The following is a 15425-nucleotide window of genomic DNA, read 5'->3' on the forward strand; positions in this document are numbered from 1 at the left end:
ATGTTATCCGGTTTTGCCCGCCCACAGCGGAAAGGGGTTTACTAGCCAGGCATGTGTTGCTAGAATCATATTTTAACTATTAATAACAGCAAATATAGCCACTGTCATTTGTAATTCAGTTGTCAGAGTAAATACAGGTGAAATTATCATTAAAGCCTCCAGCAGGGTTATCTTAGCAAAAACCGTTAAAGGCTTTTAAAAAAATTATTATTATTAAGCTAACCCCTTTTACTTCTTCATTAATTTTCTGCAGCGTAAAAGGTACTCCAGGGACATAAAGTGCGTTTTCTTTCCCGATGATATCCAAAATGCTCTCCCGAAAGTGGGCAGGGAGCCCTCTTCGCTCTCTTCCCTTTCATCCGCTAAGAGCTGGGAGAAGTGTGGAGACAGTTTTTTGGATAGTCCGGTGACAAAGGTGATAAAGATCAACAGCTTTCCGTCCATCTCTTAGCATTATCACCCTGCTACTCCCAACTGTGTTCATACTGTGGATTTCTATTTTTTGTTGCAGATCATTCCGTCTTCAGGAAGAAAACTATCTACTCTAAAGAAGCTGAAACAGTTGTCTGCTGCAGGTATCTTGCTCAGTTTGCTGGCCTTTTTTGCTATGGTCCATCTCAGACTTTTCTATCTTCTATCTTACCTCACAACTTTTAATACTCTGTAAGTACCTCATACTTAAGTGTACAGTACTGTTCACAAGTCAGGGCCCACTCATTTCTTTTAAATTTGTTAGGAAAATGGGAAATATGTACAGCAGTTATAAAATTAGTTAGTCTGTGGCAACAGGTAGCTTCCTTATAATAGCTGTCCGAAGCTTTCCAGAGGAAAAGAAATATCTAATGTATGATGTTTCAGAGGGCTTTTACTTTGAAATGCACAATTAGACTGGGTGACACTGTGAGGGTGTATCCTATTACTCCAGGTCAATTACTAAGTAGAAACAGGAAGTATCCTTATCATAGCTTTCTGAAGCTTTCCAGATGAAAAAGAGCTCATATATGCCATTTCTTTTACTTTGAAATACAAAATCATACTTTTTGGTTATTGACTGGAAAACACTTTAGGGGTGTGTGCTCTTAATCTAAATTGAAATTAGTCTGTGGAAACGGTGAATTTCTTGTACACGTTTTTTTAAAATGGAAATGTTTAAAAAGGGTTATTAATATATTTGTCATATTTGCATATTTTTAGTTGTCATTTGAAATTTACTTTTCATATTGATTTCTGTATCATTGCTTATTTAATGAATCATTACATAATTAATGACAGATTAAATGTACTGGTCAATCTTGAAATCACCTTCACCTGAAGATCACTTTTAAGTGGGTTTCTCTTAACGTGATACCTAGTATATGCGCACATAACACAAAACATGGGGCATGCTTGATTTATAGTAATTATTAAAACATGTGCAAACCTAAATGGAAATAGTATCTGAGGCAAAAACAGAGTTTGTACAATTCTAACAAGCTAGAAAGTCAGTATTTATACAGCCACCTTTATTTTTCAGCACAGCCACAACTGTTATAGGCAAGCTTTCTTGTAATTTCTTCAATAGTCTTCAGAAGTAAGTCTCCAGTTTTAACAAGCACCTCATAGTGATTCAATTCGAACATTGCATTGTCCCCTTCTGTATGTGTTTCCCAGTTCAGAGCAGTTCCCCTCACCGTGAGGAGGACCCAGTGAACATTGCATGGAGCTCCAGTGACTCTGAGCAGGCTGATGATGAGACCCAGGAGCAGCATCCATCCAGAGTTACTGCACAGAGGCAGCAGCAGTGTCACAGTCGAGGGAGACCCACAGCTTCCACTCAGTCTTACAGCAGAGCACTGCTCATGCTCAGCACTGATAAAGGTATAAAATTAAGTTGTGACTTGCTGAGGGAGAAATTTTACATTTCAGGTTATTCTAACTGAAGTTCACCTTTATCTTCAAAATTTCTTCTTTTTTTTTGTCAATTTTTTAACGACAAAACAAATAGTTTCTGACCTTTGGAGGTGCTTTTATGGTCAAACTAGCGCATTCTTTGTTTCAGTCTTTATGACAAAAAAACATATGTTGGTGTACTATCAGTCTTCTTCATTTACAGTTACTTTTTTTACAGTTTGCCATTTTTAGAAGCTCAAAATGAATTGGACAAACCAACATAACATTTAAATGTAAAAGTAGTTCTTAATATTTAGCTGAAAATCCTTTATAGTCCGTGACTGAGTACTAGAACCCATGGACTTTACTAAATGCTAGTGATGGGATTTCCGGCTCTTTTTAGAGAACCGGCTCTTTCGGTTCGGCTCACTAAAAAGAGCCGGCTCTTTCGGCTCCGAACCGGCTCTTCAGGTTGTTTTGTTGCTTTAATTAATTTATTATTAACAACAATATAAAATTATGCACAAAAGGAATCACTAATGTAAAAAAACAAGTGGTTTTATTTATATATGTTTATATATAAATATATGCGGTGGCCCCTAGAGACAAAACACGTACAAACTCCAAAACACATTTCTAGTATGAGCTGAACTTCCAAAACAGAGCTACCTAGATCACTTAAATTACACAATTAAAAGCATATGTGTATTGTTTGTGTATTTATACACAAGCATTCATATATAGTCAAATAATAATTTAAAAAAAATGTTCATTTACCTTTTGCTACCACACACCAAATCCAGTCGTTGGTACTTGCTGGCTTGTGTAGCCACTAGGTAACAAAAGTTCAACACTGCCCCTAGCATCCTGGAGCAGTTCTGTTATCTTTTGTACGTGTTTTGAGTTTTTATGTGCTTCTGAGTTTTTATGTGTTTTGGAGTTTGTACGTGTTTTTACGTGTTTTGGAGTTTTTACGTGTTTTGGAGTTTTGAGGGTGAGAGAAAAAAAAAAAAAACGGCTCTCGATAAGAAGCCGGCTCGCGTCGTTCACGTCAAAGAGCCAGCTCTAAGAGCCATTTCATTCGCGACCGACCCATCACTATTAAATGTGCTGTGTTTCCTCCCTTGAGATGTTCTCGTAGGCCTTTACTGCAGTCACCTTCAGTTGCTGCTCGTTTGTGGGTTTCTCTGCCTTCAGTTTTTTTATTTAATAACTGAAAAGCGTCCCTTATTCACTCGAGATCAGGTGACAACCGTTTCTTTGCTCTTGGATTGCTATTGCAGTATGTTTTGGGTCATTATCAAGTCAAGTCAGGTGGCTTCATTGTCATTCCAATCATGTGCAGTGGTACAGCACACAGTGAAACGAGACAATGTTCATCCAAGACCATGGTGCTCTATATGACATATAACAGACAATCAACACAGGACTACATAAAGTGCAATGTGCAAAAATTGTCAAAAAACACAACAAAAACAGTGCAACACCAGAGAGAACAGAACAATACAGACACAACAGTGCAATTGAAATGTGCAAAAGAGTGAGTATTGTGCAAAAAGTGAAAGCACGTCTTTATTGTAAACTTTAACTCCTCGAGAAAGTTGTCTTCTGTTGTTTTCCAGCTCCGTTGGTGTTGCTGAGCTGATCAGTGCATTCCTGCTTTCCAAGAATGGGCTAGTTGGACTAAGTGTAGTATTGGCTATAATTCGGGACTAGTTAATGCACCGCTTTTGTTAAACCCCTTGAATCAAAATCTCAAAGTGTGGCCTTCAATCAGATTTTCATTATTTAACCTACTGTGCTGGTGTACAGATGCAAATTTACAAAAAAATGCTTATTGTCTGTAACGCTGGGTAATACAGTAAATTAACTAATTTCTTAGAAAGCTTAACTGTTCCTTTAACTCAGTCTACTTTGTGGTCCATTTCCAGATTTTTCTTAATAAAAGCAACTGACTTAAGGTGATAAACTTCTGTTATATATTAACAGCTCAGTTATCTCTATAGTCTGATAAACGCCATAAGATAAAATTTACAGCACTAGCACAGCTCTTTCTTTCATTCCTAGATGACCTTCCCGTTATTGACACAGACAGCGACCTGGGTGATGAGTCTCAGGAAGATGTTGAAAAGCACAGTGGGCAACAAATCTCAGACTGTGATTCCTCTGAAGAGAAGCCAAATGACTTCCCTTCTAAAACTGAAGATGTAAGTAAACCTTAAACTATCTGTGCCGTGAAAGTGTTTTGTTTTTTTTTTTAAAAACACCTGCATAGTGAGGCACACTGATCTGTAGATCAGTGCTGTTTGTGTTAGGGGACACTAGGTGGGGCTATATGCCTTCCTAAGCTCTTAATACCTTAGTCCAGTATATTACCAACTGTGTTTCTAATTATCAGCTGACTGCCAGTTGATGCATTTGTCTAAGAAGTGCTCATCTGTGTGTTTTAACAACTTTTCTGGCGTCCTGCTGGAGAATACTGTTCGCTGCTAATCTGATGGTTTTGTTTGCAGCTGTAGCAGATGCTGCATGAAAGCCTGTGTTCTTGCAAGATACTATGTAGATATTATATTTTAGTGTTTGTCTCAAAGTTGTTGTTTTTTTTTTTGTTTTTTTTTTTTCAGTAATTTTTTGTTCAGTTTGTCGCAGTTGAATGTTTAGCCTTGAAACCACTAGGTGGAGCGTTGTCTCAGCCATGTTTTGATGTCCTAAGAAGGCCCCATAGGCTCAAACCAGAGTAGTTTCTAGATTCAGGTTATGTTCTGTCAAAGTTCAGAAGCTGAGCCAGCAGTAAAACACAGGTTTAATGTGAAGGGCAAAGTAGATCTGAACACTGGGGCTAATTTATGCGTGACGTGAAACTCACAAAAAAGCACTTGCCTCTCTTTAAGTACAATATGTAAAGAATTGCATAGTTTCCACTCGTGTTATTTATAGAAATAAAAACACTGTAGAGCTGCGACACAGAGAAAATGGAAATTATTGAGTAATATTTGAACCTTTCAGGTTTACAAATGTGCAGATTTGCGCTCCTTTTTTGTACTTTGTCAAAGTAAATTAAATATTTTTGAAGTGTTTGTTCTTTTTTTTTCTTAAAGCCAAAACACAAAACATAATTCATGCAAACTGAACCATCAGATTCAACGGTGTAATGAAAGATCCCCCCCCCCACAGTGGCTCGACTGCTCCCGCTCACAAGCCATTCAGAGGTACTGTTTGTTGAAGGCAGGGCTGGCATGGTGAGAATGTACAAGGAGTGGTGACAGTGTTTAGCTCATAGACCACACACATGCAGTTTAGTTGTTAGAGCACATATTACAATTTAAAAAACAAAAAGATCAGCAGGTTGTGGCAAAACTGAATGAATGCGGTTGACTAGATAGCGGTTTGTGAGAACACCGTTGAACACAAGGATGGGTCAGATTGAAGCCGGTGATCATTTGTCTCGGTACTGGTATAGCCTCTGCCTGTCGCTTACGGTCCTTTTATTGAGGCTGCAAAAAGCACTAACTTGATATATCGAGAGGAAGCCTGACGAGAGATTAACATCAGTCCCGCAGACCCCAGCTACTTCCTCTTGTCACACTTATAATTTGCTGTTATCAGCTCTTTGGGGTCAAAAAAATATAAGATCAACAAACAGGAGGCTTGTGGTCAGAGGGCCTCTAGAAAGAAGCCTTTAGAGTCCTACTTTTATAGTTTAATGTAGTCGCACTGAAATATGTGCACGTGGTAGTTTTGGCAGATCAAATGTTACATATTTGAAAGGAATAGTACGTAGCTTTCTTGCATCCGATTATCAGTGGGATTAAATTTAGTATATGCACAGTAAATATTGACTTAATTAGAATATCAGAATGTTCTGGCCTATTTGGACTTTTTATTTGCTGCCCGGAAAGCTCACTTACACATTTCCAATTGTAAATCAAACCGGATCTAACAGGATACGGGAGGGGGAGGGGGGAAGGATCCTAATCCTAGGCAAAATTTACTACTCCAGATAAACGCATGGCTGAGTCACTTAATGTGCCCCTGCCAGATTTCTGTGTTTTTGTACTAGCCGCTAAGAGAGGACAGGCGGAGCTGTATAGGCGACTCCGCGCTTCAAGGCCAAAGGGGATGGCTGCTTCCCAGATGAAGTGTGTTGCTCGGTCCGACACCCACCGACATCGGCGCTTAAAGGGTCAACCACCCACACCACATAAGAGCTCGAGAAGGGCTATAAACAACTTTTTTACTACTGTTTGTTCAGGAGAACTTGAGTGAGTGGAAGAGGCTGCGTAGAGCTGTGTACTTATAATGCTTTCAGTGCTGGTGAAAACATTTTTGAGCCGGGGCCAGGAACATAGTGTTCCTTTTTCTCTGTAGCTGGTTGGAGTGTGACGTCTGCTGGCACGCTGCCTAGCAGGGTCAAGTTGATTCAAAGAAGAGAGCATATTGGCTGACAGGGCCTGGTATGCTGGTCTTGTCTGCACATGACAGGAACTCAGGTTTCTCGTGGATTTTTCCATGAGAACAGATTCCTTCAGGTGTAGCCAGCAATGATACAGCAAGAAAGATTGTTTAGTGCACTAATTTGACAATTAATCAGCCTGACTGCATGTCGGTGTATCATCCTCTTGATTTTTGATATTGATTTTATTGTTTTTATTAATCATTAATTACTCATGAATATGTTACAGGTGGATGAACCCTTTTAAAAGCGTTACTTTTTGCCTTTATATATAATATACACACTTACACTTTTATAGGGATGGGTGCTCCTATTGTTGAAATGTGTGTATGTGCAAGCAATAAGCTTAGACTTCTGATTGCTTTAAACACTGTTTCAGACAGTTTTTCTATTTCAGCTCTGTACAGGGAGAGGATATCCTGGTGATTAATGCAGCAACCTCACTCACCTGCTGACACCTTCTGTTTACAAGGGTCAGCCAATCAGAAGAAAGGGGAAGGAATTTAACACTAGGAGGGTCATTTTGACCGCAGTAACAACAGCAGTAATAGCAAAGGTATCATTTCTTGAAGAAGTTAGGTTGTTAATTTTCATCTAAATTTTTATAATATTAAGGAAGATTTGACAAAATACATATTTAAGATTCATTTTAAGGGGTTTTATTAGTTTTATTAATGATTTACAGCATTTTCTTACAGAATGTGAAATAAAAAATATACATTAGAATAAATGTAAATGAGATTGAATTGACCTCACAGGTAGCTGTGCTCTGGATTTACTTTACTTGCTCTGCACAGCCAGCAACCTGCCCTGTTCGGTCAAACACTCCCCGCTCTGCTCCAACTCATCATGTGCCCAGCAATAATTATTCATGTGTTATCTAACTACAGTCACTCTCTATATGTATTTATCAGTCACATCTACCTAGCTGTAACTCGTTTTGTGACAGGCTTTACACACAACCTCACAATGTGTGTAAAGAAATCATGTTTCTAAGCAACATGCTGTGCTGCAGTAGTGGTTTTACATTACATAACATTTCGGCTTTGGTAAAAGTTGTCCTAATTCTTTTGATCGCCCACACCCCAAAATTGAGTATTTGATGAATAAGCCAATTTTTGAAAATGGCAGAAAATATGACATGATTGAATTTTAATTTAACAAACCTACAGGATTTTTAAAATACCAAAGGGCTCAAAATGAACCCTTGGCAGTTTCTAGTATGAAGTTTTTTGAGAGGTTGCACCAAGACAAATAAGGGTTACTTTGAGATGTAAATCATTCAGAGCGTGTTTAGAGTCCTAGAAGAGAAATGTGGAGCTGGATGTCAGCATATAACATACAGTTGCATTTGACTGCAGTTGAGCATTTTTAACGTTTTCATTCAAGAATGTCAAACTACAAAATTACAACTGTTCTCCACGTCAAATGCTTACTTTGTTCCCAGGTTAAAGAGCTTGAGATCTCAGGGTATGTGTCTGATGGAGAGGATATTGGCAGCCCAATGACTTCAAGCAGACTGGACTCTGAGATCTTTCCTTTCCAAACTGGTGAGGGCAGCAAAAAGTCAATCAGCAACTGGGTGAGATCTGCTCAGGCGATGCTGCAAACGCCCCAGAAACCAGTCAATAGACAACCCAAGACTCCAGAAGACTCTGCCAAAAAGAGAAGAAAGTTTCAAAGGTGTGACTTTTGTTCCAGTCCACTGTTTTTAAATGCCTAGTACCTCTGCTGATACGCAGCATATGAGCGTATCATATTACTGCACCGAATTTAGTTTTATAGAAGTTTGATATCAGTCAAGTTACATAACATTAACCTCACACAGGTGAGCCTTCAAAATTATCATAAAGTTATGTCAGTGACGCTCAAGAAACCGCACTGGTCTTTGCAGCCTTCATGGAGTTAGAGTTTCTGCAGGACGGTGTTAGTTTTAATAAAAATTGCACCTGAGCGTATAATATGTGTGATAGTGCATTGCTTCACAATACGAACAAACAAAGCAAGATGTATTGCTTGCAGCCAGGTGATAGACAGACTTTGGTGACAATGTTTCCACGGCAGAACTGATGATGAAAGGGACACCTGGTGGCACAATGTGGGTGCTAAATGTCGTTTGCAATCTCTAAGCCCACCAAATCTGACAGATGGCTTTCTGTAGTCTTTGACAGCTGGTTCTGTGCATCAGAAAATCTTTTACTTCACTTTGAAATAAACATTTCTGCTTGTGCGTTGGTTAGACTGCTTGCGCTCTGTGAGTTTATCACATTACATCATCTACCTCTGTGGGGGTGGGGGGCGTGCGCGTGTGTGTTTTTCACAGTGGAGGTCTGGCAGAAAGGCTGAATCGACTTCAGTGCAGGCAGAGGTCAGCTATCAGCTTCTGGAAGCACCAGTCCATCTCTGGTTCCTCGGCAGCAACAACCACAACAGGTGATCCACGTCACACGAGTCCTCTGCCAGATCACACCAGGATCATACACACATAAACCTGTGAATCATCACTTAAAGTTTAACAGTGAACTTTGATTTGTGAGTGGGATGAAGCCTGGCTGAAAGGTGTGATTTTTTTTTTTTTTTTTTTAACCATACATGTGATTGTACTTAGGGGCCACGCTGAGGAAATGCTGGCTGAACTGTGAACTCGACATGTAGGTGACAGGAAGCTGCTTGCCTACCTTTTTTTTTCTTTTTTCCTTTCCGCGGCGTACCAAACCACTTGCATTGTCTTGTTGTTAAGTATCTCCTCGTAATAGGACATGAGCATTGACTCAGAGGTGACAGTTGATTGTGGAAAATGAAAACGCCTACCTGATCTAACTTAGAGTTTGTGGTCAGTCGATGGTTTGACTAGCGTAACGAGCTACGAAGATGGGTTGAAATGTAGGAGTTTATTTTGACTTGACCTGGTTTCGAAGTCTAATCAATATTTGATCTTTCTTTTGTCTTTTTTGCACAAAGACTTTTGTTTGTTTAGTCTTTTCAACCCATTAACGTCACATGGCTGACATCAGGATTTTTTTTAAATATAAAAAAATATATATCTTTTGGTGCAAAATGTTCTTTTTCCAGAACATTTTTCACAATTTAATCTGCTACACTCAACCCGCAAACTGTAGGCCAAACAGTCACCATGGAATCAATGGTTCAAATCACCAATTAAGTAGCATTAAAAGTCATGTTTTCAGCCTCATACAAAGGCAGTTTTGGCCTCTCTGAATAATTTCCTTCATTATTATATATATATATGAGTGAACTTCTTTCTGACTCATACATTTGGATGTTAATAAGGCTCAGAGTTCACAGAATGGCCAATTTGACTGACACGTGTGAAGACACACGTACAGAGTGTCTCTGTCTCCTAGGCCTCTCTGCTAATTTGGACCTGGTTTGCACCTAGAGCTGGGCGATATATCGAGTTTTTAAAAAATATCGATATATTTTTATACGAGATATAAGATGTGACAATATCCTTTATATCGATATAGTCTATGTTACGTTATAATTATACTTGTGGAGCCGCAGGTTTGCCTCTCTTTCGTCCACTTTCGTCTTTACGCAATGTTACTCGGCCTCGCCTCTCCTTCACTGAACACAACTCCTCGTCCCCCATCGCTTCACCTGCAGGAAGCGACAAGATGGACACGGCAAATCTCCGTTAACGAGTTACTGCGCATCGCCCCGTGCGTGGGGCTGGACGGCGTCAACGTGTTAGCTAGCTAACCACGCTAACGAGCTAACCACGCTAACGCCATGCAGCCCAGAGGGGCTGCACGGACTAAAATCCTTTCATTTTCTCAAAAGTTGACAGCGCGCCTTATGTATGAATTCTGGTTGTGCTTGATGGCCGCGAACCGATTTTATGTGGAACACGGCGCTCAGCAATCTGTCAAAAAATGTTTTAGTACGACTTTAGTAAGCTACGGAGCTGCACCGCTTGATGGATTGTCGGAGCATTACGGCTGAGCCTCGCGGAGTGATACGTACTGTGCTTCAACGTAATATTACCCTACTGTGTATAAGGACTATAAATGGCACCTGTTAAGAGACGCGGTTGCGAAGCGGATTTCAAACTCCAGGCTGTCAGTCACGCAGTACAAGTTGGGAACAGAGCAGCTGTGAAATCTGTCTTTGTTATTGTGCTCGTCTGTTAGTTTACATTTTGACTGCACAATTGTGAGCTTTTTGTTATGCACAAAAACAACATTGTTTTCTTTTATTTATGGAGCATTATTATTTAATAAATGCTCATAATTTATTTTTGAGTAAATTTTATGTACATCTGCTCTATGTTAATAAAAGTGCCTGTGTGACATCTGGGACACAGCTTTGACTAAGAACTCTCTTTTTGTTCTTACTTTATGGCTTTAAAAAAATATATCGAGATATATATCTTATATCGCCATCCAGCTAAAAAATATCGAGATATGAATTTTGGGTCATATCGCCCAGCCCTATTTGCACCTCTCCACCACGTTTGTGTAGTTGGTGCCTTTCGGAGCATTTTAATGGCATTTATCTGGTAAATGCTACGCTGTGTGGTAGAGTTCAGCCGAGGAGTTTGTGCTTCTGTTTTGTTGAGTGAAATTCTGGCATTTTAAGCAAGATTTAGCAGGTTATGGATGCAGGTTGCTAAAGCCTCAGTCACATAGGCCTAGACACTTGTCTGCGATGCCCTTGAAACTTCTGGTCAAAAGGAAAAAAATGTGCATTCCCGACTCATTGCGAGTGTTTCTTGGAGGTTGCTGTCTGTTGCTAGGTGAACCTGGTCACGAAGATGGTACTGCATTAAAAAACCTTCTTGTGATTGCTTTTGTTGCCCATGGTTTGCATGACGCACATCGAATTTCTCTGCAGACAGTGCTAGCTAGCTGCTGAGCAATAGTGAAAACTGAAAAAGTGCAACGCAAACTGGAAATGGAGAATGTTCGTGAAACTAACACGTTTTAAAAGGTGCTACTTTCACTTTTAAGGCAAACAGTCTGTTCCTGGTTTGCCACCTCAAGGCGCTTTATATTGTAAGATAAATACCCCACAATAAAACAAGTATGCAGGTGTTGAGTTGTTTCCTAAAATATTGAATTTGCAGGTCAAGAGGAGGACTCGAGTATTCTCTCGGTTTTGGAGTGCTGCCTGGTGTTATTGTAATGATTTTGTTATTTGGGATCTCAATGCACAGAGCACAAATGAACCACTTAGCATTCATGTTTGGACAAATGCTTGTTAAAACCTAATACCTCTCCAACAGTCTCCTTGATCTGATTCATTCGTATCATATTAAAATTCCCCCTCTGGCCACTTACCTACACACACACAATGAGCTGCATTGACTTTGCCCCTTCTCTTCTGCAATTTTAACAATTCAATGCAATCAAGTTTACACACTTCGCTTTCATGATGCCAAGTCTCCCTCCTATCTCGCTTTGGTTTACAGCTGCAGGGCATCGTTGTGATTTGCTCTTCTTAAGTATCTCTGTGGACTTTATAGTTCACGCCAAGCAATCAGCGTTGTGGTGAAATTCCAAATATTTGTGCAGTCATCCATTGGGATTTACTGCGTCTCGTATCCAGCTCAGGCTGAGTCAGTAACAGCTTTACAGATATGCAATGCAAGTTGTTCTGATGCTAAAAAAAAATTTCATAATGAATAATGAGTCCCACAGAGAGCATGAGTACACTGTGTACACAGACACACACACACAAGCATTAAACATCTGTGTTGTTGTTGTTGCTCTGATCTCCAGTGGACAAGGCTGGCGTGCTGGTGCTCGAGGTACTGGAGGTTCATGAGGAGTGCAGCATGCAGTTGGCGCACTGCGAGCACCACCAACCCCCCGGAGACGGCCACCAACACATTAACCCGGTCTCTGAGGAGAGCGCTCGTATGTTGGTGTTATTCAACAGAGAGACAGCTGCACAGCTGATTCCTGCACCCAGTGACATCATCCACATATATCCACCATGGTAAGCAGATGGTGCACGGGGCACACTTTTAAAGCTGACCCCTTTCATTATTTTCTGTTACAAAGTTATAGTTACATATTAAACGTGGCTTAAGTTTCAAAAGGTCAGTGTATATAAGAATAATTCCAGTGAGCCAAAACCTTGGACTGCAGGTGGCTCCAGTTTTTTCTACTTTTAGCTCTCTGTGATGTCACTGAGAGCAGATATTCCTACTATGGTGGTATCAGTCAGAAAACGAGCATAGAGAACTCTCTTAGCTGCAGTTCAAACATGAGGGATAGCCATTCAGAAGAAAGCTGGGCCTTACCCAGAACTAAACAGTTCATTTTATTTTTTAAGATATTTATTTTTGGGTTATTTGACAGTTCAGGAGTGAAGAAGTAGACAAAAAAAGAAAATACGCAGCAAAGTGCTGCAGGTTGGACTCGAACCCAAGCTGCTACATTTCAACCTTAAGAAATATGGCCGCCTAAACAACTTGTTTTAAAAAGAAGACAAGCTGAGGCCCACTAACACACCAGAGTTCAGTATAAGATGAATAAGGTTTAATTTGAACTGTGAATAATGCAGAGTTTGTTTATTTATATTTTTTCTGGTGTTAATAGTTCTGTGCTGTGAGCAGCTGTAAGCAGCGTTTTATTTTTCCACTGCGCCACTTAAACTGATAGTGAAGATGTGCTCAGTCTGTGGTTAACACATCATAGTTACTTTAACTGCTCCACAAAAAAGCACCACATTTACCAGTGGAAAGCTTTTAGTGTTTACATCAGCTGTGACTTCTCTGATGCACCTGAAAATACAGCACTGAAGTGTGAAATATGGCTGATTTGTGACGGTACAAACAAGGAGACCGAGCTGAAACTAAACTTCAGACCACAAATATTCAGACAGAACCGACAAAGTATTAAGAGCTTAAAACTGGCAGATAGTTTACATTGGTGAAGACAAGGAAGTAAACTGGTACAGTTGCCCTTGACCAGCCCTGCTACTTAGTGTCTTTGTACAGATAGAGGCAAGGTGTGTGGGGGAAAACATGTAAGACATGTACACTTGTGAATACAAGACGATCCTATTGTGTCAAAACCAGTTTGCAGCCATTGTTATGATGTGCAAAGGTCAAAAATACAGTAAAGAGAATTAACTCTGGACCAAATTTTGAGGAAAGATTTTTTTAAAAGTACATAATCTTATGTTATTTTATGATTTAAAATAACAATGAATGGTTTTTTTAAATGTTTAATGTCCTAATTTTTTTAAACTCTTATATTATTAGGCACATGTGGTTGAATCTGGGCATGTGGTGCTGGAGGGTACTTGGTTAAATTTAGAGGTCCCATGTAAATGTCAAAAAATGCAGAGAAGAAGAAATTCCTCACACTGAGAAGCAGATGGTCAAACGACAGAAGAAAAACCTCTGTTTTATTTTTTTTTAATGGAATAATGGATGAATTATATCTGCTGTAATAGGCACATAATTAAATTTTAAGAATTAGAGCATTTTTTCTGTTAATGTCTAAAATAACACTGGGACTGGGTGACACATTTGGGGAGTTATATCGGTCAGTGAAACCATTTTTTCCCCCATCTTTGGTTTTTCTTTCTAAATCATCTCTTGGCCGACGCTCAAAACCTACAGAGCAAAATACACTGTTGCGGGCAATTACTCAATGCACGAGTGACACAGTACATGCAGGGCAAGGAGCTCAGAAGACACTGAATAGGAGGTTTGCTGGAAGTTGCACGTCGAAAATCTTTCAAGTTGTACAACTGTGTGTTTTTAAGTGTTAAAACTTGGTGTTCTCATTTTACAATAGTAAATACTCGAGAGCCAGATGTGAAGAACAGTGCCTCACATGGGGGGATTGCTTTTGGGATTGTTTGGGAGTTGGAGCGAGGTAGCGGTTGACTCCAGCTGTTGGGAGTTTGGGTTGATCTGGAATATCCAAGCTGGCGGAAGCGCAGGGGCCTCCTCAGCGCTCTGACGTCACAAACAGCTCCAGGGAATGCTTCGCATTCCTCTTCCTGGCAGTAGTTAGGTCATTTCCAGCAAGCCGGGGAAAAAACACAGTAGGATTATTTTCTGGAGCATTTGGGAGTAGAGAGTGGAGGGAGCCAGAGGCCTGAGATTGAAAACACATGGTGGTTTGAGAGGATCTCTGGCTTTAGCACCTCTCCTTTCCTGTTTTATTCTCTTCAGCCACAACCATTTACTCCTTCAAAGCATTATTTTTGCGTGTATCTTAAAATTTTTCTGTTTATGTGTGGGGTTGACAGTTTAAATCAATCAGTATTCTGCCTGTATAAAAGCACATCATAACAGCAAGAAAAAGTGGATGTTCTCTGAGTCTAATGTGTTAACAGCTACAGGCCAGGCCAAAGTGGAAAAAACACAGAAATTAGATGAGCAGCCTGTCTGGTAAAATTCCTCTTATCAGTTTCCTGTGCGACACTCGAGGGGTTAACCACCCCCATAATTCCTGCAACGAGTAGTTTGACTCCTCCCACCTCCCACGCCTTGTTTTAAGTGGGCCAAGGCCCGAGCGGAAATACCTGCAGGGATTATTCACTTACAAGCTGTGACGCAAGCAGTCAGTGCCACTCCTTAACCTGGCTATCTGTCTGATGATGACAACTGCCCACTCACCTGTTCACAATGGATCATGCTTCCTGTAAGGGTGTTGTTCATGTGAATATGAACAGCACGTTCTGCTCTGCTAAGATTAGAGTACGGCTTTTACAGATTGTTGTTGTGATCTCTTGTCAGATAACGATCGCTGAGGCTTAATCGTTGCTTGTCTTGCGCTTGTTTAGTTTAGTTTAGTTTTTTTTAAGGTTGGCAAAATTCAGCTGTGGTGGAAAAAAAAAACTAATCCCATCATCAGAGTAAACAAGGTACCGTCGCTCTAAAAATACCACACTTCAAGTTGAAAGTCCTGCATTCAGAAGTTTTATTTGTATAAAAGCACTGGCAAACATTATTTAAGGTATTCAGAACATGCAAATTTATTTAAAGTACACCAGAAATACTTACACTCACTCAAACCACACAGGAATTGGTTTAAATGCTGCTGAACGACAAAAAGAAGAAACCAGATATTCAGATAACGATACTATTGTATTGATGCATTAAAATGTAAGT

General features: G+C 39.9%; 1 protein-coding gene across 2 annotated transcripts in view; it reads left to right on the plus strand.

The window, feature by feature from the left end:
- spidr (scaffold protein involved in DNA repair) overlaps positions 1-15425 on the plus strand; it is a 43875-nt gene that overhangs the window by 240 nt on the left and 28210 nt on the right. For both annotated transcript variants that reach the window (XM_080907442.1, XM_080907443.1), the window contains exons 2-8: positions 254-415; positions 512-575; positions 1651-1857; positions 3937-4076; positions 7770-8005; positions 8646-8755; positions 12067-12286. In XM_080907442.1, coding sequence (XP_080763568.1) covers positions 254-415; positions 512-575; positions 1651-1857; positions 3937-4076; positions 7770-8005; positions 8646-8755; positions 12067-12286 — 1139 coding nt within the window. The remainder of the gene's footprint in view (positions 1-253; positions 416-511; positions 576-1650; positions 1858-3936; positions 4077-7769; positions 8006-8645; positions 8756-12066; positions 12287-15425) is intronic.

The sequence above is a fragment of the Rhamphochromis sp. 'chilingali' genome (assembly GCF_963969265.1).
Source record: "Rhamphochromis sp. 'chilingali' genome assembly, chromosome: 16".
Taxonomy (NCBI): domain Eukaryota; kingdom Metazoa; phylum Chordata; class Actinopteri; order Cichliformes; family Cichlidae; genus Rhamphochromis; species Rhamphochromis sp. 'chilingali'.